General features: G+C 43.2%; 1 protein-coding gene across 1 annotated transcript in view; it reads right to left on the bottom strand.

The window, feature by feature from the left end:
- Positions 1-14,261, bottom strand: part of SLC6A20 (solute carrier family 6 member 20) — a 36,413-nt gene extending 22,152 nt beyond the window's left edge. Inside the window, exons 1-3 of the mRNA XM_034760967.1 lie at positions 14,062-14,261; positions 5,655-5,795; positions 744-835 (exon numbers count right to left, since the gene is read on the bottom strand). Of these exons, the coding sequence (XP_034616858.1) occupies positions 744-835; positions 5,655-5,795; positions 14,062-14,182 (354 nt within the window). The 5' untranslated portion in view covers positions 14,183-14,261. The remainder of the gene's footprint in view (positions 1-743; positions 836-5,654; positions 5,796-14,061) is intronic.
- Between the last annotated feature and the right edge of the window lie 10,508 nt (positions 14,262-24,769).

Below are 24,769 nucleotides of genomic sequence, written 5' to 3'. Positions count from 1 at the left end.
ACAGAAAGCACGTTGTAAAAGACAACATCACATCACAGATATCTTTGGACAAGTCCTATGCATTTGTAAGTCCTGCTGAAGCAAATAATGCCTCAGTGTCATAGGGAAGTGGCACTCGGCTTAATCATTACCTCACTATCCAAGTTCAAGTGTCAGTGCACAATAAAGATTTATTAAGTCCCTGCAGAAACTCCGGAGATGATACATCATGAAACCTTATTTACTTCTTTATTGGAAACACCCATTCTGTGCTGCTGGGAGAAGCTACACAGCTCATCGCAGAAAGCTTTTATTTTCATTTTGTTGATCAAATGATTAGCAAAGGTCTCACAAGGATGTGAAAGGTCACAAGGTCCCCCTTTGGAGACCTAATTACCTTTTAAAGTGTTCACTGCCAACAAACTTTAGCCAGACAGGGCTTCTGAAGTCGGTCATCATGGCCTGATGATGACCATAAGCAACTCAAATAAATACACTTCTAAAAGGGACCATTCAGTGGTCAGATTGTAGTACTGATTATCAGCTCACTGCCCGACAGCCTCTGCAGAATTTAAGTTTTCATATACCTTCTGCACACTGCAGATTCCCCTCTGGTCTAGTGTCACCTACCTGGAAATTGGCTCATATTTTTGCCAAACAAGCCAGGTATGTTTTCAGAATTCCCAAGCACTTTGGCCCCAGCCCACCCCTGGAAAAAGTTAGGTCATTATCTAGCAATGCAGATCATCAGTGTTTCTACTCACCTGGAATGAATGGAACAGGTACCAGAATGCCCAGGCATTTATAACGTTATAGTACATGGAGAGGAAAAATGACACTACCACACTGGCAATGCCTGAGAATGAAAAAAGGAAAAGTCAGCGGAAGGGAAAACTGGCTGTACATCAGACTGCAGAATTTAAAAATGACCACTCACCTCTTCAGTCATTTTAGCTCTCCCAGACAACCATCACCATCACCAATGAAACATAAAGGTTCAGAAAAGAAGGCTGGAAAAATAGGAGCCCATCTAGATAGAAGCTGCCTAAGGTTTAGAGCTGTCCTATTGGGAAAGTGGCAATGCCTTAGGGGCAAAGAGACCAGCCAACCTAGTGACTCATGGTTAGACGTCCACACTGCAAAGAACTAGTGTTCTGAACCTCTCATGGGAAGACAATGTGCCATCCTACACCTTTAGTAGGGGTGAAACACTGTTAGCTAAAGGGACCATATTTTCTGACAGACTCTACATGTGTCACCACAAAAGTACCCTTTTTTTAAAGTGCTGGTATTGCTACTGTGAACTTCTGACTGAATAGAGCCATTTCTTGAAGTGGAGGATATTTCCTGGTAATTCTGTTCTAAGTGAATCTATCATGAAACACTGAACAAGTGTCATTATCATTCACTTTAAGCCAAAGAACAGTTTGCTGGTGCTAACCCTCATTTAATTTCTCTTCACTCTAAACACTGTTAAACACTAAACTCTCAGTCCCCAGGACTTGCCGTCTCTGGTAAACACACAGTAAATTCTCCTGTGGACAGAAACACCTCTTGAACAAACATTTTGACTGATAAAATGAGGAATTGGGATAATTCAGGTGTCCCCAAAATATTCCTAGAACACCAGACATGTGAAAACCCGGAATTGTCAGGAGAATATTGGGACATATGTTCACTTTAGTGTTAACTGCTGTGGTTACTAAGTGCCTGATTAACCATGTGGCAGGTGGATAAAAAAAATGCATGTTTAGAGCCTATCAGGCCACTTCAAGGTTACAAACTCAGTTAAAAATTGTAGTGTGGACAGAATCTGAGAGCCCCGCCCTTATTTTTGCCAAACGAACTAGGATGGTTTCCTCATGCTGTGGGTTAGAAGAGAGAGCCAGCAGCATTTAACAGAGTGTCACAATTGAAAGGAATGATCCCGCTCCCATGCAAATCAGTGGCAAAATCCCTACACTCTGCCAACCGGTAGATTGCGACCAACTGGTCAATCCTGGAGCCTCTGACAGTCAATCGTGATCTGTGTCTGCTAAAAGTCCAGCGGTGCAGTGGGGCTAAGGCAGGCTCCCTGCCTGTGCTGGCCCCATGCTGCTCCCGGAAGCAGCCAGCATGCCCCTGCGGTCCCTGGTGGGGGCAGGGGTCTCCACCGCTGCTCCTGCTGCAAACACTGCCACTGCAGCTCCCATTGGCTGGGAATGGGGACCTACGGCCAATGGGAGCTGTGGGGGCGATGCTTGCAGGCAGGAGCAGCATGCAGAGTCACATGCCCCCCCCCTCGGGGCTACGGGGGTGTGCTGGCTGCTTCTGGGAGCGGCGTGGGATCGGGGCAGGCAGGGAGCCTGCCTTAGCCCTGCTGCACCACTGCCTGGGAGCTGCCCAAGGTAAGCGCCACCCACTGGGAGTCTGCACTCCTCCCACACCCCAACCCCCAGCCCTGAGCCCCCTACCAGAGCCAGCACCCCATGCCCCCTCCTGCACCCCAACACTCTGCCCCAGCCCAGAGCCCCCTCCTGCACCCAAACTCCCTCCCAGAGCTTTCACCCCTCACCCCCTCCTACACCCCAACACCCTGCCCCAGGCTCAGCTGAAGTCCCCTCCCACACTCCAAACCCGTCGGCCCCAGCCCAGAGCCCGCACCCCCTCCCGAGCCCCAACCTCCTAGCCCAGCCCGGTGAAAGTGAGTGAGGGTGGGCGAGAGCGAGTGATGGAGGAAGGGGAAGATGGAGTGAGTGGGGCGGGGCCTTGGGAAGAGGTAGGGCCTTGGGGAAGGGGCGGGGTAGATCCTGGATTGCATTTAAATTCAAAAAGTGATGTTGTGTGTAAAATGGTTGGAGACCACTGGGAAACTTCTCTCATCATTTCGCACCTTTGCTAACACCCATTATGCGCTCCCCATGTTAGCTATGCTGGGAGCCCTAGTACGAAAGGACTGCTAGCTGCCACTGGCATTTTCAGTATTGTGTCATGTAACCCTGTGCAGAGCAGGGCTAACTGGCATGGTGCAAGCACACCTATGCTAGAGCATCTGGCATTGCTAACACAGGTGCAGCTGAACAGGCGTTAGCAACAGGAGCAAATTATTAGATCCCTGTCACACGGGAAGCATCTGGTATCTCTCCCGCCATAGTGTTCATGTCATAACTATAGTATTCTCAGAACCCAGGTTGTTGATACGCATCAGATTGTCATGTTCTCTATTGTACTGCACAAATGTAAATAAAATATCAGGTAAAAGAAGGAGCTTTTCATCCTAGAACTAGACCCTTTGCAAGAAACCTCTGTGGTAGCAATGCCAAGTTTTTACCTATCAGAGGGGTAGCCGTGTTAGTCTGAATCTGTAAAAAGCAACAGAGGGTCCTGTGGCACCTTTAAGACTAACAGAAGTATTGGGAGCATAAGGTTTCGTGGGTAAGAACCTCACTTCTTCAGATGCAAGTAATGGAAATCTCCAGAGGCAGGTATAAAGTTTTTACCTGGTATCTAGGAAGAGTGCTGTAACTCCTTCCTGCACACAAACAACACATTTACATATTTATTGTTTTACTGCACGTGACGCATGCTTGCCATTGAAATCTCTCTTCTTTCAAGGGCATGCAGGAGTTGAGTCTGAACTTTGGTCACTTATGGTGAATATTCAACACCATTTTAGAGATGAACAATTCATGTTCAAATGAACTGGAAGTAGTTTAGGCTAGAAGGGCAATTTAGGCTATTTTTAGATGGATTAGTTCAGTTACTGGCCTATGTTGAAGGATGAGAGTAGTAAATTGGTGCATTGTTTTGTTGTTGTGATGTATTTCATTAAGCTTGTCAGGAGGAAGATCTTGTTGTTAAAACACCAAACAGGCAGGCCGGAGATCTGGGTTCTGGTGGTGGGTTCTGCCATTGACTTTCCATGGTTCACTTTCTGCAAAATGGAGACAATCCTTCCCTACCTCATAGGCAAGTAATGAAGTTTGATTTATTAATGCTTGTAAAGTGCTTTTCTGATCTTTAGCTTAATAGATTCAGAGATTTGGCCAGAAGGGACCATTGTGTTCATCTAGTCTGACCTCCTGTATAACACAGGTCATGGAACTTCCCCAAAATAATTCCTTGCACAGATCTTTTAGAAAAACTTTCAATTTTGATTTAAAAGTTGCCAGTGATGGAAAATCCACCATGACCCTTGGAAAATTGTTCCAAGGGTTAGTTACCCTCACTGTTAAATATGTACACCTTACTTCCAGTCTGAATTTGTCTGGCTTCAACTTCCAGCCAATGGATCATGTTATACCTTTGTCTGCTAGATGGAAGAGCTCATTATCAAATATTTGTTCCCCATGTCAGCATTTATAGACTATGATCAAGTGACCACTTAACCTACACGTTTGTCAAGCTAAATAGATGGCACTCCTTGAGTCTAGCACTCTTAGGCATATGTTCTAATTCTTTCATCATTCTTGTGGCTCTTCCCTGAACCCTCTCCAACTGATCAACATCCTTCTTGAATTGTGGGTGCCAGAACTGGACACGGTATTCCATTAGTGATTGCACCAGTGCCAAATACAGAGGTAAAATAACCTCTCTTCTCCTACTCAAGATTCCTCTGCTTATGCATTCAAAGATCACATTAGCCTTTTTGGCCACAGTGTCACACTGGGCTCTCGTATTCAGCTGATTATCCACCATGACCCCCAAATCTTTTTCAGAGTCTCTGCTTCCCAGACTAGAGTCCCCCCTCCTGTAAGTGTGGCCTGCATTCTTTGTTCCTAGATCTATACATTTAAATTTAGCTGTATTAAAATACATATGATTTGCTTGCACCCAGCTCATCAAGCAAGCCAGATCGCTCTGTACCAGTGACCTGCCCTCTTCATTATTTACCACTACGCCAATCTTTGTGTCATCTGCAAACTTGTTAGTGCTGATTTTATATTTTCTTCCAGCTCATTGATAAAAATGTTCAATAGCACAGGGCCTGGGAGGTGCTACAGATGTGAGAAGTCATTTCAGGCTTTGCTATATATCACCATCTTACAGTATAAGCCAGCGACATGGACGGAAGTGGCTGAAATGTTGTATAGGGACACAGCAGCAAAACACAGTGGCAAACAATGTGCTCTTTTGAGATCTGATGGCCACTCTCAGCTCCTAGCAGGTTGTTCAGTCAATGCCACATACGTGTGGGAGGCAGCAGGGGTCAGGGAAGCAAAGTCCCTGGCTTCTGTGCCTGACTCTGCCAATGACTCCCTGGGTGACACAGAATAAGTCACTTAAGCTCTCTGTGCTTCAGTTTACTGTGTAGAAACTCTGGATAATATTTGCCTACTTTACGGGCGTGTTATGAAGCTTAATTATATAATGTTTGCAAAGTGTTCTGAGATTTTCAATACGTAGGGTGCTATATACGTGTGAGTATTATAAGTATTATAACCTGTGCTCTGGAGGAAACTAAAGTTCATTGCACGTACTTTAGCACAGCTCTTTTCGCTAATTACCCAGGGATCCATGACTTTGATCAGAACTCTGATTTTATTTGTATATTGCCCATTTCATTTTATATTCCATAAATACCCCAATTCTTGTCCATTTCCTGCTCTAAATTATATTTAATGCAAAAACTCATAGGAATCCCCAAAAGTCAGCTAGGAGTTCAAAATAACCCTGTTCGTGAATTGAGAACTTACCAACCCCGCTGAGGTAGGGGCTTATGATTTTCCATGCTCCTATGCTCCCCTGGCGCATGTGCTGTCCCACTGCCAACTCCAGGTATAGCAAAGGCATCCCTTCTACAATTAACATGATGAGATATGGGATTAAAAATCCCCCTGTAGGAGAAACAAAAGGAAGCATTTAACAAGCAAATGAGAGAAATGAGCTATTACTTTCAGGGCTGCCCAGAGGATTCAGGGGGCCTGGGGCAAAGCAATTTCGGGGGCCCCTTCCATAAAAAAAAGTTGCAATACTATAGAATACTATATTCTCGTGGGGGCCCTTGTGGAGCCCAGAGCCTGGGGCAAATTGCCCCACTTGCCCTGCCCCCCCCCAGCAGCCCTGATTACTTTTGAGACTCAAATACAGTTTTAATAACACCGTTCTGTCATTAGATGGCTCACCATTAATGATATGAACAGCCACGCATACAGATCAATACGTGCACACCTATTCATGTACCACATCCATGCATGTACACCTTTGTATGCTCATCCATTCACCCTTGTATGCAATTCCCACTGCTTGTGCAGCCATAAACTAGTGATAAAAGTGACAAGCTATGGAACTGCTGAAGCTAGTCCATAATGAGATTCAACATGTTCTCTGTCCTTGATGATTAGCCTGTAATTGCTACATGATGGATCTTGGGCCATACAGTTGTCTTCCAGACGACAGTATATTGCTGATGATTGCTGTGTTAGGATCCCAGCTGCACCTGCAGCTTCATGCAGGTCACCAGCGTGACTGATTCAACAAAATCCTAAATGTGATGTCATCTCATTAAGAGGTGGAAGAGTCGTCTTAGGCTGACTTGGCAGACAAACTTTTTATACCTCAGTGATGATGCCAGCCAGCAGCAATATGAGGGTGCTATACCAATAAAGCATATTGCAAACGTGAGACTACATAGACCAGAGTGGGCAAACTTTTTGGCCAGAGAGCCACATCTGGGTAAGGAAATTGTATGGTGGGCCATGAATGCTCATGGAGTTTGGGGTGTAGGAGGGTGCTGGGACCAAGGGGTTCGGAGGGCAGGAGGGGGATCAGGGCTGGAGCAGGGAGTGGGGGCACCAGGGAGAGGTGAGGGTTCTGGTTGGGGGTGCAGGCTCTGGGATGGGGCTGGGGATGAGGGGCTTGGGGTGCAGGAGAGTGCTCCAGGCTTGGACTGAGGGGTTCGGAGGGCAGGAGGGGGATCAGGGCAGGGGGTTGGGGCACGGGGGGGTGGCTCAGGGGTGCAGGCTCTGGGCGACGCTTATCTCATGCGGCTCCTGGGAAGCAGTGGCATGTTCTCCTATTCAGAGGCCCGGCCAGGCAGCTCTGCTGCGCGCCCCATCTGTGGGTGCCGCACCTGCAGCTCCCATTGGCTGCGGCACTTGGGGTGGGGGCAGTGTGCAGAGCCGAGCCCCCTGGCTGGCCCTATGCATAGAAGCTGGAGGGGGGACACGTCGCTGCTTCCAGGAGTGGCCCCTGACCCTGCTCCCCAGCTGGAGTGCCAAAGCGGGGAAAAGCCAAGACCCCACTCCCCAGCATGAGCTCGAGGGCCGGATTAAAATGGCTGGTGGGCCAGATGCAGCCCACGGGCCATAGTTTGCCCACCCCTGATTTAGACTCAAGCCACATCTCAGCACCAGGCCCAGTCTCCAGTTCAGCAGAACAATCACGATATACCACTGTGTGGCCTTGTCTACACTAAGGCATTTTTTACTGATACTTGGCAACCCTGGGATTTTTTGCTAAACATTTCCTAGTCTAGCGCTGACCAATGAGAGAATGTCACAGTTGTTCACTTTGAGCAGTATACAAGACTACAGCTATTAAAGTGTAACTAATTGCTACCCAAGCTGTTAAAGGGTAATGAGAGAGGTGATGAGGCGGAGAGGTTTATTTCACATGTGTGCATCTCTCTTAACGGGCCAAGGAGTGCAGCACTGAAGAGGGGTAAGGAAAAACCCTCATCTCCACAAAGGATAGTGTGGCTGAGGGCCTATCTACATAATAAATGTAACTGTGTTTTCATAAGTAGGTTGTGCCACCACTCTGACCTGGTTAAAAAACCACATGGGGACAGAGCCTCAGCTAGTGTCAATTGCTATAGCTCTACTGAAGTCACTAGGGATCTGAAAGTTTGCAGCAAGACCTGTGGAGCTGCCCATGGCTAACTTGTGTGTACGCCACAACTTTTTTCACAACACAACCATGTGCCAGCCAAGTTTGCACATCCACACCTAACACAATGCCTCCCGGTATCTGTACTGCAGCTACCCCCTAGTGCCTCAGCAGGGGATCGGATGCCTGGAGGACATGCACACAGAGCAACGACAATAGCCCATAGGAAACTGTGCTTCTTGGTTTGTCCTACTGCACAGACCTGGAAGGAAGGAAGACTGGCCAATCCAGTTCCATAGACACAGCTAAGGGGGCCCTGTGCACAGAGCAAAATTAAAGCCTTATGGCCTCTCACAGGAGAACAGCCATGTACTAGCTATGTTGCTGGCAAAGGGGACAGACAATTAGCTGCCACGGGGTGAATTCTTGCTTCTGTCTTAACTGATTTGCCCATTCTGATGTCGTGAACGGAAGGCACATTTGTGACTAATGCAGTGAGATTAGAGACAGATAGCTCCGCATGTATTGGCCCTAAAAAGAAAATCCAAAGACCATTTAAGTGGCTCTTAAATTACAGCGAAGCCCCACTACAATGGAAAGGCTCGAGCTATGGAATTGGTCTCTCACCATAGTTCGGGCTGGGTTTGGCTCTGGTGTTCTGGCAACGAGGACATGGGGGAGGAGAGAAACTGAAAGGACCCGAGTCAGAAGGGAGTGGGCAGAACACAGAGAAAAAGGTGGGCGAGGAAGAAGGAAATAAAGGAAAAAGGGCGGGTAACACCGGGCGGGTAAAAAAAAGGGCGGGTAACACCGCAGAAAAATGAAAAAGAAGGAGAAACAGTGAAATAGAGGACAAGAAACACCAAGATACTGTAGGAGAAAACTAGGGGTGGGGATGGAGAAGTGGGGAAAGTGAAAGAAAAAGAAGCACAAAACCAAGGCAATGTTTGATTTTTAAATTAACTATAGAAAGTCTAATCCCCAAATACCCACAAAATGGGGTGGATTCTCTTTCTACACGTAAGTTCCGTTAAACCCTGGGGTGCTGGATTTTCTGAGCTGCCAAAAGGACATTACATGGTTGGTCTGCATCCTCCAGTCCAGCCCTGGTCTACCACCTCCCCCCCTGCATCACGCTCCCCTCTCAAGCTCACGCTCCAGTTCTAACCCATGGTTCTGATTTCCAGCTCCTGCGCTGCTGCTATTCCCTGCCCCCAAGGAAACCGCTTAAACTTCATGCCAGGCTGTACCTTTGCACACCCCCCCCCCCCAGTTCATTTGCCCTCTGGGCCCTAATTCTTAAATCCAGCCCTGCGTTCTGAAAGACTAACAAGATACTGTGTCACTGTATGTGCAGTCACCATTACTGCTGATGTATGTGATTAAGGGGGCAAGGGGATATCATACGCTCCAGGGGAAAGAAGGCTCAAAAAATGGTAAAAACTGGCAAGCGATCAAAGAACAAAACTGTAGTGGATGTTGCTGAAGTATTACATGTTTTTATTGTTATAAGGTCTGATCCAAAATCCACTGACGTTAAAAGGAGTCTTGCCTGTTGACTTGAATGGGCTTTGGATCAGGCCCATAGTATGTTACTCTGTTCAACGAGGTAATGGGTAGTAGAAAAAGCATCAGATTAAAGAGCAAGGTAATTAGCCAAAATTTTGCCAAGTGCATAGTTTGCCTGTATGCTCTCAGACCCAACACTGAAGACGATTTGTGTAGCTATTGGTACTATAAGTCCTATTGTTTTCAAGTACTCTGAGTTGGTAACTCTAACTGTCCTGCTAGTAAAATAATTTGGTTCTGTGCGGCGCTGTAGAGATTTTAAAGCTACGGTGGAATCATCACTGCATGCTGAGCCAAACTCCGTTGATCCAACCACTGTATGTAAGGAGAAAGAGTGGTGGTGATCTCTCCAGGATCTATAGTCATGCCTTTAAGTGTATCAAAGAGTTACTGGCATCATCAGATGTCTGATGCATCACCGTCCTAGCCTGCAAATAAAGTTAGCACGTGATACCTCTGCATATTGGTTTTGAGGTGGCAATCATGTGTCATTAAATAAATTACTTTCCCTGTATGAGCTATGAACATCAGGAACATAATTACATTGACAATGGAAGAGAAGCTTTAGGTATTATAGATTGGGGAACAGGCGGAAACATCTTTGGTGTGCATTTACCTGAATCAGATGAAGTTCTTTCCTTACAATCCCAGAAAGACAATAGGGGAAGCCACCAGAAGAAATCACTAATTGATGTTATACTGAATTTGGGAGTGATGGAAGCTAGAATAAAAGTGACCTCAGCCGGTAGGACTAGGAAGGTGCGAGTGTGGCAGTGTTTATGATGCAGGTTAGACCTCAGAACAGTGGTTGGAACTGGAACTTGCTGGAATGGCTGTCTGCACATACCCTTCCACATTCCATACTACCCCCAGTTTGGTCAGTTTCCTTCTCCCCATCATAACCCAACATAATGTGAATCTTACATTGATTGGTATCTTATTTTGCCGACAAAGCCTTGCTTAGTTTCTTGAATCACATTGTCTGAGAGATGCTGAGCACCCTCAACTCCCATTGAAGTCTGTGGGAATTGGGAGAGCTCAGCCCCGCACGGGATGTGACCTGTGCAGCACCAGAAGAAGCAGTAGGGGGAAGATGCACTTACAAGTGTGAGCTGCTGACCAGCAAGGTTCCACTGAGATAGCTGAGCCTACCCTGCAAAAAACGGGGTACAAAAGGATATCTCAGCAAGGCTTGGATGTTTAAAGAATTAGGCTTCACCTGTTAATTGGGTTTTGGTTGAAACCAGAAGCGCTAAAGTTCCTTATCTGGAGTCGCTCACTCTTACACACTTTTACCAAGTCAGCTTTGAATGCCTTTGTTTAGGATTGGCACGGTAAAGATTCCTGATTCACCCCAGTTCTTAATTGTAACTAATGGGGGCGAGGTGAGTATGTAAACTTGCAGGCTGGATCAAGTTCCCTGGATCCAACCTAACACTATAAATTGCACTTGGGCATTTATAGATCATCAGAGAGGAAATATTGATGTGCTCACTCCCTGCTTTGTGTGTGAAACAGACAAGGTCTTTGCAAAGGGGAAGACAGACAGAAAGACAGGCAGTCTTGGTTCCTTGCAGAGGGCAAAGAGGGGGAGGAACAGAGAGATTCTATTATAATGGGGTGGCTCAACAGTGCCATATGGTACTTGAATGGGGTGTCCCCCACTGCAGGTTTCTCCTGGAAAAAGCCCCTGCCTTTGACTTTGAGATCACCTCAGAAAGACCTGCTGACTAAGTCAAAAACAGATTTTGAGTAGCTTTTCCTGGTTTTAACAGCAAGCCAAAATATTTACGTAAATATCTATTATTTGGAATTTAATCTCCAGCATTAACATTCCTTGCAATGGGCTCTGCTCAGTTACTTGCAAAGAAGTTGAAATGAACACTGAGCAATAATCCGTATTATTCAGGGAATTCATTTTATACCTCCTGGCTATGCTTTTATTAACAACCCCTTTGTTTGCTTCTTATGTTAGATAACTCCCTTTCAAACTAGGGAGTTATCAGAGACTTAACAGTCCTTATACATTCAGTGGGGACCTTTTATAACACCCAATCAAACCCCAGTGAACCCCCTGGGAGTTCTGCTGTTGACTTCAAGGGGATCAGGATCAGACCCTTTGTGAAGTCCTTTTTTTCACCAGACAGCTTCACTATATCTGGATTTGCAGTTTGCCATGTTGTAACACAGTGAAATAATTAGGGACTTTTATTCTACTTCACAACGAACGAGAGCTGGGGCAGAACCAAAAGCCCAGATCCAAACGCCCCCCTCCCCCTCAACTTTGGTCATGTTTGGATCCAAATTTTGCATCCAGCCCCTCTCTTTAGAATGAGCTGAACCAAGATCTCAGATCCAAACATCCTATGGACTCTGGGGCAGCTCAGTTCTGGATTCAAAGTTAAACCTTGGGCCAGCTCATCAGCAGATGTAAATCAGCATCACTTCATTAAAGTCAATGGTGCTTGGATGATTTGTTCCAAATGAGGCTCTGCCCCTCTGTGTCTTGGGTCTGTATCTATAAAGTATGACTGTCCCTATATCTGAGTTCACTATAAACAAGTTCCACTGTATCTTTAATTTGATAATCTCATTTATACATGGGTTAGCTGCCAAAGAACTGTCTTAAAAGTTAATAGGCATCTTAACTGATATGTTATTCAAACCGCAGAACAATAACTGTGATGCTCTCTAGAAAGAACTGGTTCATATCTGTGTTGCCCAGTTCAAGCCCTCTGGATAAAAGAGAGGATAAGCAGTGAATACATTTATGAGAAGGAAGATAATCGGTTTTAAAGTTTGGACGGCTATTGTATCATATAGATACCTGTGGTAAGAACTTTTAGACTATGCTCTTCAGGGCAGGGAATGATTTTATTTTTGTGTTTCAGCGTGTCAACCACATAGTCAGCCCTACACAATAATACTAATGGGGGAAAATGCAGCAGTCAGCTGAAGTTATAAGGCTGTTCATTTAGGTCCCTGAAAACCATACTTTGCAGAAAATCCATGTGGTTGGGTGGTGTTTTTTTTTTCTTTTTGGGCTGGAGGCATTGATCAAAGGTACACTTGTGTGTGCTATAAAGATTTACAGCTGCAGGGCTCGATAAGAGGAACTTACAAAGCTAATCTTGTTACAGTAGAGTAAAAAGCCTCATACTTGAGTCTAACTGCCCTTTAGAACATCTCTGCTGGGCGGACAGGAAAATTGTCTGCAATGGGTTAGACACAATTTATATATGTGTACATAATGTGCAATTAAATTTAAAAGAAATATTAAAAGGCAATGTTCTGGCATCACTTTCAAGGAGGAAGATGGTAGCCTTCTGAAACATTTGTAATTGAGAATCCAGCAGGAATTATAGATCATCTCTCTAGCTAATATATCCTAGTTTACATTTCTATACAGCATCAACCACTTGCAGTATCTAAATGCTAAGTGAGGCCCTGATCCAAAGCCCATTGAAATAAATGGAAAGAATCCCACTGACTTCAGAAAGCTTTGGACTTGGCCTTTATGGCATATCTAATCTAATCTATCTAGAAATTAATTTAAACAATTGCTCCAGCTCCCAGCACACACTGAGTGCCTCGTGCAAGTGGGTTTAAAACTTGTGTTTGAACCAAAGTTAAAAAAAAGAGTTTAAAAATCTGCAAACAGTTTTTCTCCTGGGAAGAAAAAGGGTGAAGGGCGGAAAGAACCACATGTGACAGGTGCTAGGGATTCAGGTGCTACGGTGATGGATGCAGCATAAAGAAACTGAATAGAACTGTCCTAGGAACCTTACTGGAATTTCTTTAAGGCTAGTCAGCGTATCAACCACATAGTCAGCCCTTCACAAAAATAGGTATTTGCCTATTAGAACTGGTGGTAAGTTTTCTCTATAATTAACTTAATAATCTGATCTTTGATTTCTAAGTGCAGAAAAGCAACTGACTCTGGGTTTATGTCTATTTCTGACATTTTTTTGTTTAGTCTGGAGCGGGTGAAAAAAAAACAGCATCCCAGCCAGAGAACTCTTTTTGAACCAAAACCAGTTTAATCTACATTTCCAAAGCCTCTTGTGAGATTTTAGCTGTAGCAATCCCGTTGCCTAAGGGGTTTCTGCCAACTTCCAGGCAACTTTGCAGCCAAGTTATCAACCCTTTAAAATTAAGCCTTATATAACAGAACTGCATTAACAGCAGCAGTTTGAATGGCTATTATTAATCCCTTAATTAAATCAATGTAAATCTCTTCCCTTCTCAGTAGCATTTTTGGATCCAAATATGTAAATCTATAAGGAACTGAACCAGCTTCTGATGCCCAGAAAGTAATTTAGCAGGGGAATTAAAAAATCAGCACCATAGGAACCTTCTCTCTTATACAAAACAGTGTTCCTCCTTGTGTTTTCAGAGCTCAGTTGGGAAGGAATAGTATTGTATTGAATTGGGGCAGTACTCAGGAAAAAGGGTTACACGAGAGACACAATGGAAAGCAATGTGAAATAAAATAAAGATGTATAACGTCTCTGTAGCTAGAGATGGTCTGCTGATACATTTTATGTCTCTTGCCTATATAATCTAAAGAACTCCCCCTCCAGTGAATATAAAAAACGATCAGATGGATGGGATACTGACATGGACATACTTTTGGTTTAAAAATATTTAACATTCCACGTCTGTACCCTTCTGAGAGGGAATCAAGAAACAAACTGCACTTACCTCCTCCGTACATCTGACATAAATATGGAAATCTCCAAACATTTCCCAGCCCCACTGCATAAGAAATGCAGGCAAAAATAAACTGTAAGGGATTGTCCCATAATGGCCGGGGTTTTTCCATTTGCACTTTCAAGCACAGATTTCAGCAGAGGGTTCTTGACTTCACTCCTTCAGATGCTCTTCAAAGCCCTGCCTGAGACTCAAAGCCAACCCAACTGAGAGGGGAGTATGCTTGCCAATTGCTATCAAGCTTTTTAATTACTAATCTTATTAACAGGCACATAGTGAAGTAGGAATGCTGGTAAATAGATTATAGACGCACACACACGCAGAACTATAAAATGGGCACTTCGGGTGAACAGTTGCTTGGCTTTCAACTTGCATTGGAAAGATCTGAATTAGGTTTTTATTTGGCTGAATGCTGGGTTGATCTTGAAATCAGAAAACATTTTCAGCTGCACATGGCTGAAATGACTCGAAAAGCTGGAAAATCCTCATTACTTAAGGTTCGCCACCAACATGTGACATGTTCCTTTGGGAGTAGTGTGTATGGCTCAAGGCGAGAGTAGGCCATTTCGTATTTACTAATTAATGAGTGAGATCTCCACACAATCAGGGTTTGTTTAAATATGTGCATTTGTCAGCTTCCAAGGTGGAGATGACCTTATTGAAATGTGCAAATGCCTATCCTAACATATCTCAGGTTACAGTCACTCAGGTCTGGTGGCCTATATGAAATCAGATAGGTGGTCTCCTAGTGGACAGAGTCAACATCACAAAAGCTGCTAACTGCTGGCCCTCTTGCTGAGATGAATAGGACTGAATGGGTGTGGAGAAAAGACGGTCTTTGGTCTAAACGTGGTCCCTTCAGGTCAGGACTGTGGAGTTTTGGGTGAAGCAGTATGAGAAAGCTTGCCTTGCTGCTATCTCTGCTGTACTTACTCTGTGGCTAAATAGAGGCCTTTGGTCTCCAAGTCTGTCATCAGCCCTAAAAATCTATCCCCAATTTTAAATACTTTGAATTTAAAATAAGAAAAGCAAAAAACCCACAAGTGTAAGCTGTACTTGAAAATTGTGGTCAAGATCCTCAGCTGTTGTATATCAGCATAGCTCTGTGAAGATCGGGCTTCTTTCTCACAGGCTAAACTTTCACCCGCTTCTAAAAGTTTTGTCTCAGCAACAGGCCCTGTGTAGTTATGATTACTCTTATAGTTCAGTGTTTATTTTATTTTCCATTGATTTGAGCAAGTTAAAAAAATGTTCTCCAAATAATGTTTTGATTTGTTTGATTCAACTGACCACAGGCAGCTATCTGGATGATTTTAGCTAGCTATATAGGGACCAGATCCTCCAGCCTGATGGAGCTGCACACAGCACAAGACCAGAGTGGGGGCAAAAGTGGTTTTGGGGACCACAGCTCTGGTCCCGAAATCCTGGTGCTGAGCTGCACTGGATCCATGGCATGAGTTACACCATCCTGAGGGCAGCTCTATCTTGCACTAGCTACATTGAGCCCCAAGAGGCTATTCCAGCCATCAGGGGTGCCAGCAGGATGAATACACCCTGGTTTCTTCCCCTTTCTCTTTGTCAAGCTTCCTATGTAGAGGTCAGCGGGGATGGCAGTAACGGAGCCGGTATGTTAGTTCTACGCTGCTGGGGAATTCCCCCAGGTGTGTGTGACTCCTCAAAGAGTAGGTGAATCTAGTTTTAGGGCTGTTTTGCACTGCCAGAAGTGAGACAAGAATTTGGTCCATATAGATATACTGTATACTAATTATATGTTAATTACAATTACTATAGAACATAAATTGCATATTATCATCTGCATTGTTTTAAATATATAGGGGGTTCTCCCTCACACACATTACACAGACCAACACCACCAATCTCGTTTCCCCAGGAAACAAAGCTTGAACTTGTAGTAAACTTGAATTTGTAAAGGCATGGGCTCTGAGGTTTGATGGAGACATAAGGCCACAGAAATGCTCTCTCTGATCTGTTTAGAATTAGATGCTTTAGATGCCTCCTCAACTTTTACGGCTGGGCTGTAGAATGTGAATTGGGCCTTAGGTCTACCGAAAATGTTTTAAATAGGGCTGTCAATTAATCACAGTTAACTTATGCGATTAACTAAAAAAAATGAATTGCGATTAATCGCACCTATAACAATAGAATACCAATTGAAATTTATTACATATTTTTGGATGTTTTTCTACATTTTCAATATTGATTTCAATTACAGCACAGAATACAAAGTGCACAGTGCTCACTTTATATTATTATTTTTGACTACAAATATATGTATGGTAAAAATGGTAAACAAAAGAAATAGTATTTTTCAATTCACCTCATACAAGTACTGAAGTGCAATCTCTTTATCGTGAAAGTGTAACTTACAAATGCAGATTTTTTTTTTGGTTACATAACTGCACTCAAAAACAAAACAATGTAAAACTTTAGTGCCTACAAGTCCACTCAGTCCTATTTCTTATTCTGCCAATTGCTAAGACAAACAAATTTGTTTACATTGACGGGAGATACAGCTGCCTGCTTCTTATTTACAGTGTCACCTGAAAGTGAGAACAGGCGTTCACATGGCACTTGTGTAGCTGGTGTTGCAAGGTATTTACATGCCAGCTATGCAAAAAAAACATTCATATGCCCCTTCATGCTTCGGCCACAATTCCAGAGGACACGCTTCCATGCTGATGATGTTTGTTAAAAAAATAATGCATCAATTAAATTTGTGACTGTACTCCTTGGGGGGAGAATTGTATGTCTCCTGCTCTTTTTTACCCGCATTCTGCATATATTTCATGTAACAGCAGTCTTGGATGATGACCCAGTACATTTGTTTTACGAACACTTTCACAGCAGATTTGACAAAACGTGAAGAAGGTACTGATGTGAGATTTCTAAAAATAGCTACAGCGCTCGACCCAAGGTTTAAGAATCTGAAGTGCCATCCAAAATCTGAGAGGGACAAGGTGTGGAGAATGGTTTCAGACGTCTTAAAAGAGCAACACTCAGATGCAGAAACTACAGAACCCGAACCACCAAAAAAGAAAATCAACCTTCTGCTGGTGGCATCTGACTCAGATGATGAAAATGAACATGCTTCAGTCCGCGCTGCTTTGGATCATTATCAAGCAGAACCCATCATCAGCATGGAAGCATGGCCTGTGGAATGGGGTTGAAGCATGAAGGGACATATGAATCTTTAGCGCATTTGGCACGTAAACATCTCGCAGCGCCAGCTACAACAGTGCCATGCGAATGCCTGTTCTCTTTCCAGTGACATTGTAAACAAAAAGCAGGCAGCATTATCTTCTGCAAATTGTAACCAACCTTGTTTGTCTGAGTGATTGGCTGACCAAGAAGTAGGACTGAGAGGACTTGTAGGCTCTAAAGTTTTACATTGTTTTATTTTTGAATGCAGGTTTTTTTGTGCACATAATTCTACATTTGTAAGTTCAACTTTTATTATAAAGAGATTGCACTACTGTACTTGTATGACATGAATTGAAAAATATTTTTTATAGTGCAAATATTTGTAAGCAAAAATAAAGTGAGCACTGTACACTTTGTATTATGTGTTGTAATTGAAATTAATATATTTGAAAATGTAGTAAACATCCAAAACTATTTAAAATAAATGGTATTCTAGTGTTGTTTAACAGCGCAACTAATCGCAATTCATTTTTTTTAATCACTTGACAGCCCTAGTTTTAAATGCCAGCTGTGAGGACAATCTTGCCTGAAAGAAAAGTATCATACTGGGTCTCATCAGAGAGAGCTCCTAACTTTAAAATCTCCCCTGCAAGAGGTGGTAGCTATTGGGAAGACCATTTTGATGGAAAGGGTACATAATGAGATCCAAAGATTGTTGCCTCTGATTCGGTGGGAGTGTAATCAGGGTAGTTGCCTTATAGAAAGGCTTAATGTGAGGATATTTCCTGAACATACCGAGAACATATTAGTGTGGAGACTTGGCCTTTTAGCTTGGACATTCTTATACCCATGGTAAGACACACCTGGAACAACTTGGGGCTACGTTTCATTTGCTGAAATATGATAATTTGTGGAATTTGCCTAGCAACTAGGTTAAATTCTTTTTGTTGCCCTCTTTCTAGGGTTCAGTAGAGTGTTAATCAACTCAACAATCCATTTTTGTATAAGTGGCTTCTTTCAAATGTCAGGCTGCTAGGTTGAGTCTGTCTGGTTGTGGAAAGAAGATTGATCCTTACACTAGCAGATCATCTCTGAGGTCAAGATATCAGGTAGTGTGACATGAGGTTAATCAGGCCTGAGGACCATGGCCTGTTAAGCCAGAACAGCACGATCAGTTTCAGTGTTAGTCCCTCCTTTCTATCTTCTGTATAGGTGTGGGGAACAGCACAAAGGATGGGAAGACTGTAGCTGAGACCTTAGCCCGCTTTGATAGAGATTGTTCATCACCTTAGATCCCTGGTCTTGATAGCTGGAGAGAGGCTACAGGATGCTTTATTGTTCTTTTCAGGGTCAAGAGATCAATTGCTGACAATGAGTGAGGATAGTTCGGGGCCTAGAGCCATGTTCGGTTTGTTCCTGATACTCTGAGGCTAGAAATAAGGTGGGAACTGGCCCTTCAATTCCTTCTAAAAGAGCATTGGGTCATCTCACTCCAATCTGAAGTAACTGAAGGATGGCTTCTTTCAAATCTTTTTAACCATTATTGAATTTTAATTTCGATAACGATGTTGATAAGTTTCAATAACATTTTTGAGAAAAATTTCAAAAATTCAATTTTTTTTTGAAAAAATGAAAATTGGGTTTACTATTAACCCTGCAAAATGGAATCAGCTTTGAAATTTCAAAATGGCTCATGATCTTTGTTTCTAAATTAACTTGCTCTTGTAGGCATTTTCTCCCAAACTGAGGGAGTTGGGGCGGGGGGGGGGGGGGGGGGTTACTGTAGATGGGGTTGGGTGTGTGTCAGACCAATTGTTCTGAAATGGCTGAGGGACTTACTGACTTTGCCTCTCCTTCATTTGCCTCAGCTACCATTAACAAAGTGGTATTCTCTCGTTCTAGTCCTGGGACTGCTTCAACTGGCTGCGTGATCTGGACTCTTTTCTATAGTGTCTGTTCAGGGCGGGGATTATATATCAACATTTTGATGATTCTGTGATTTGGCTTTCTAAAAAATTTCCCACCAGAATACTAAGAGCACCAGAAGCTGATTTGCTTGGGTGTCCACTCTCAGTAAGGGAAGCCCCATATGCCTGCTACTCTAAATGAGAATGGGAGGGTATGCCTGGGTGCAAGTGTACAGAAAAATGCTGTCAGTGACATTTCTCAGAGCACAGCCCTTAGGCTGTGAGGGATCATATCCGCAGTAGCATCCCTCTTAGCTTCCCTGTACAAAGCACGAGGCGGCTGCAGAAGCTATTAGAATGTCAGATGACACCTCATAATTCTTAGTGGTAAAAAAATCTCTCCCAGGGACAATCGCTATGTCTGTAGTACCTTTGGCAGTGACACCAACCTGGACTGGGACTTGTGAATGTTGAGAAAAACCTCACAGCCTTATAAAACAAGAGGAAATTAGAGGGCTGGAAAGGAAGTAAATGCTGGGTTGATGGGCCCTTTAAATCCTGCTTGTTCTTCTGAATCTAGACAGCTCACTTTCTCTCTCTTTTGGTGCTGTGGCCACTGTCCTCCAGCCATGGCCCAAGGAGCTTGGCTGCTTCTGTGGGCTCTTGAAACTCTCCCTCGAGCATGCTGCCTTTCAGGTATCACTCGACTCATGGAGATGTGGGAGGGGCAGCCACGTGCCACAGGAGCAGCTTTTCCAATCTCACCTACCTCCTTTTCCGCCCAGGGAAAAGCAGGGTCCAGGTAACCCTGCTAGGACATCAGCTGCTGAGACTGTGCCAGCTTCTCCAGTCCTGCCTGGCTATTCCAGTCTGGAGTTTCATCTGGGCAGTACAGTTGCTGCAAAGACGAGCTATACAACACTGAGTACCATTGAAAATATTTTATGCAAGTAAGTCAGATTCTTTTTTAGCAGAATGTAAATAATAGTGGCATATTTCACTAAAAAAAAATTACTTTCACCTAAAGTGCATGCATGTTCAGTAGCTAGCTACCAATGTGCTTAACCATTCTGTCATAAAAATGTAGCAAATTATTTATCAGCACACCTCTGTCTGTATGCGCTATTGAAGGCCATGCTTATAAATGATTAATAGCGGTTAATAATGCAAAAATAGAGCTTTAAAAATAGGGAAAGCATTACCAGCACTTGTGCTAATGATGAAGCTTCTGTCGGAATAGATTACTACTGTTGCTGAGTGTGGGAGAATAACTCAAGTTAAATATTTCCTTTGACTCTAGATCACCCCATTACACTTAGCGTTAATTTACTAATGGGTTCAGGCGAAATGCCAAGGCAAGGAAGTGTGGTCAGGCCAGGTCAGGGAGTTTGATTGCAACAAACTGAGTTGCTGAATCTTTTTAAATTTCATTTGTTCTCTCATAAATCACCTAGATTGAGAGTCACCATGGGCCAGATTTTTTAAAGGCATCTAGATGGTTAGTGGAATTTTCAAAACACCGAGGTGCCTACATGGAGATTTTTAAAGGTCATTGGGGGGTAGGGGCTTAGCACTTTTGACAATCTCACTAGACACCTATCTGTCTTCAATACCTTTTAAAATCTAGGCTATGTCTCTTTTGTTCTATGCTTTTTGTAGGACACATACTGATCTCTATATCAAGATCATGAAATAACAAGCTGGTTGTGAAATAACAGGAGAGGTAGTATAACTGGGAATTTGTTTGAGAGCTTTATCAGCTCTGGTTGAACTCAATGTATGGCTCTAAAGATTTTTAAATGGTGAAGTTGAAGGTATATTAGTTTGAAAGGGCTTTGGGATCTGATGAAAGACATTATATGCAGCTAAGATCATTATCTTGTCAGTACCTGCCTCACAATGTGATTTGTAGAGAACACTCTTGAAACAGCAAGGAAATGATCCCTGGCTTTGAAAGCATTCGCTTGGAGGGCTATACTTGACAAGCTAGATATGCGTCAGCATGCACCACTGCTGCTATTTTGTTGTTGGTATTCTTTTGGACACCTCTTTCCAGTTTGAAATCTGCAAATTGTCAGCATGTTTAAATTATTGACAATGTAAATAAGCAGTCTAAGGGCTTGTCTATACAAAGTTATTCCGGAATAGCTACTGTGCTTTAAAGTCACACCTTACCTTATTCCAAATTAACATTCAAGTAAAAAGTAACAGAGAGTCCTGTGGCACCTTTAAGACTAACAGATGTATTGGAGCATAAGCTTTCGTGGGTGAATGCCCACTTCGTCGGATGCATGTAATGGAAATTTCCACGGGCAGGTATAAATATGCTGGCAAGAATCAGTATGGAGATAACGAGGTTAGTTCAATCAGGGAGGGTGAGGTGCTCTGCTAGCAGTTGAGGTGTGAACACCAAGGGAGGAGAAACTGCTTCTGTAGTTGGCTAGCCATTCAGTCTTTGTTTAATCCTGATCTGATGGTGTCAAATTTGCAAATGAACTGGAGCTCAGCAGTTTCTCTTTGGAGTCTGGTCCTGAAGTTTTTTTGCTGTAAGATGGCAACCTTTACATCTGCTATTGTGTGGCCGGGAAGGTTGAAGTGTTCTCCTACAGGTTTTTGTATATTGCCATTCCTGATATCTGACTTGTGTCTATTTATCCTTTTACGTAGTGACTGTCCGGTCTGGCCGATGTACATAGCAGAGGGGCATTGCTGGCACATGATGGCATATATAACATTGGTGGACGTGAAGGTGAATGAACCGGTGATGTTGTAGCTGATCTGGTTAGGTCCTGTGATGGGGTCGCTGGTGTAGATATGTGGGCAGAGTTGGCATCGAGGTTTGTTGCATGGATAGGTCCAGAATAAGAGTGCCTCGGTCCATTTCAGTGTAATCCAGGCTATCACTCTGGAATAAGATTGTCCACATGGAGTTATTCAGGAATAATTATTACACAATAGCTATTCCTGTATAACTCCATGTGTAGACAAGCCTTAACTACAGATTACATTTCTATTTCAATTTTAGCAGGCTTAAAGACTCCTACTCTCACTCCCCCCCCCGCCCTTCTACAAATGCCGAGAGACACTCTTAGTGAGAGACATTCACCACTTATACTATGCAGGCTTTACTATTGCTGATGATGCATGAGAAGGAAAGAACCTAGCTTGGCTTTCGGGCCTTAGGTGGACTTTTCAAAAATCTTGTAAAAGGAGCACAATGGCTTTGGAAATCAGAGAGGTGCAATAACTAGGACCCCCATGATGCCATATAACCTCTTTTAAGAGTCAAGCTTCACTGTAAGAAAAACTTACAGATAACTTCTAGTTAGCTATTAAAATACATTGGACTGTCTGCCTGCCCACTTTACAATAATTAACAGAGAGGTGATGAAGGGATTCTTCTGCATTGTGTACTTGGCTTCATTTTAGCCTAAGTCTGTCTTGTTTACTCAGAATGACACTTCCGCTTCTTATACCTGATTTTTTCCTATACAAATGCTGCCCCTTAATACACTATATATTTTCAGTAGGAAGGCAGATTAGCCTTCTGCTGTACTATCCATTGGTCTTCTACATTCTGTCTCCATGACTTTGTGAAGAGATTGTGACTATTGAAAACTCGACCTTTTCATTTGTATGTACATACATATAAGTGATCACCTAGAATTTTTTGTAGACAAAGAATTTAAATTAAACAATGTGATCTATGTATTACAGGCATTTACAGGACTACCTAGGAAACACCTAGACTGATGTTTACAGGTCACGTGGACAGAATGACATGTAGCCACCCACAGCCACCACGTTAGCAGATCCAAGGATAATGATAGGTGTTTGGGACCAGTATATAGATGCAGATATGCTTTTTCTGAGTCATGCTTCCAGGTGGAGCTTATTATCCCCAACCAGGACATAAGGCATTGAAGCTTTTCTGTGATGCTGCAGGCACACTGACTGGGTCGGAGGAGGACCTGCAGGGAAAGCCCTGAGCATTACCAAACTTGGGCAGAAATTTTAGGCTGATGCTTATGCTCTATTTGTTATCAAGTTAACAATATAGCCAGGAAAGTGAATGGGCTAGTTCTGTGCTTAGCACAAGGTGGGAACTCTGCCTGTTTACAAGAGCTTTTAAAGTAATAGTTTCTGTTTGTCTACACACAAATTTGCTTTCACATTATACTAGTCTGTTGCATTTACTTAATATATTTTTGAAGGGCTATTTTTCTAGAAAGGCTTGTTTCTTGCTGAATTTATGAAGTTTAACCACCTGAAGCAATGAGATAATTTGCATTCACTAACCATAACCGTAAGAATCACTTTGCTGTAGTTTTGCAGTAGTTGGTGTCACTCAGAAGCCAGCAGTGGTCCTTTACAATGACAGAAAGAGACAAATAGAGGAACCCTCATAAAACAACTGTTAGCTAGTATTCCAGAATGATAAAATAGGCGGTTAAATGAGAGATCACTGTGAACCCTCAAAGAGGAGTTATATGGGATATGGCCCAATTCAACAATCCTTACTCATGTGAGTAGCTCTATTGAATGCAATGGGAATGTGTCCAGTGTAAGGAAGTGTAACCAGCCAGCCCTCTGTTATTCACAAGAAAAAAAACAGACAGTGGGGAATTTTATGAACACACTGGGAAGGGGTAGGGAACATACCCATTAAAATGTTAGTATCCAGCATGACCTCTGAGTTTATTAATGACCAACTGCTGGACTCAAATTATGTCCTACTGGTTGCTGATTCTGTCATAGTTAATAAAGATAAAGTTGAGCTGCCTGAATTTTGCTCTTGCAGAAAACATGCTTAATTTCTCGAGCACAAAAGCAGCTTAAGAGAGATTTGATTTTTTCCGATCAGAGGATTATGGAGAAATTGTGTTTACATTTTTCTTTCAGGTAGAGCTAGGGAATTAACACCTCAACTGGAAGAAGTGTGTGGTGTTTATCAGAAGGGTAATGAATTTCCAAAGAGAAAAGGTGGTAGATGTGCAACTGGGATTCTCATTTGGGAGAAGTTCAGAAATACAAATTCATGTGTTAGCTTTAACTTTCAGCCCAGTGTTCCCACCTCAATGTAACATACACATTGTGTATTGACCCATGGATTTTTGAATAACCAGGCTAATGCCCAGTTTCAATTGTATTAAGGGTTCCATTTGGTTTGGAATGCAGCAATCTCCAACCCAGCAACACAAGCCAACAAGAGCACATTACCCTAAAGTTTCATGGGCTGTATTAGGTCCCTGTTAAATACTGAGTCAAATTCATTATTTTGGCCCTGCTATTCAAAATTCTCTAAGTTTTGTCCAGGTTATCTGAAGAGTCTCTGTCCATGACCAATTGACTTCAGTGGTACTTAAGCACATGCTTAACTGCTTTGTCACATTGGGGTCTAAGACAGCGTAGGGATATCAATAATCACCAACTCTAGTTGTCTGAGTCAATAGCCCTGATTTATCAAAGAGTAAATGTTGGCCTGAATAATAATTTGAGACCTCTTGCTTTCCCTCTCCCAGCCTAACACTCCTAACCTATCACTGGGTTTTAGGACCCAGTTGTGAAACAAAGCATTTACCCACACTAGTAGTTCCATTGATTTCAATGGGACTACTCAACATGAGTAA

This window comes from Trachemys scripta, chromosome 2 (genome assembly GCF_013100865.1).
Source record: "Trachemys scripta elegans isolate TJP31775 chromosome 2, CAS_Tse_1.0, whole genome shotgun sequence".
NCBI lineage: Eukaryota > Metazoa > Chordata > Testudines > Emydidae > Trachemys > Trachemys scripta.
Note: the sequence above shows the minus strand (reverse complement) of the source record. Positions and strands in the feature narration are given on the sequence as shown.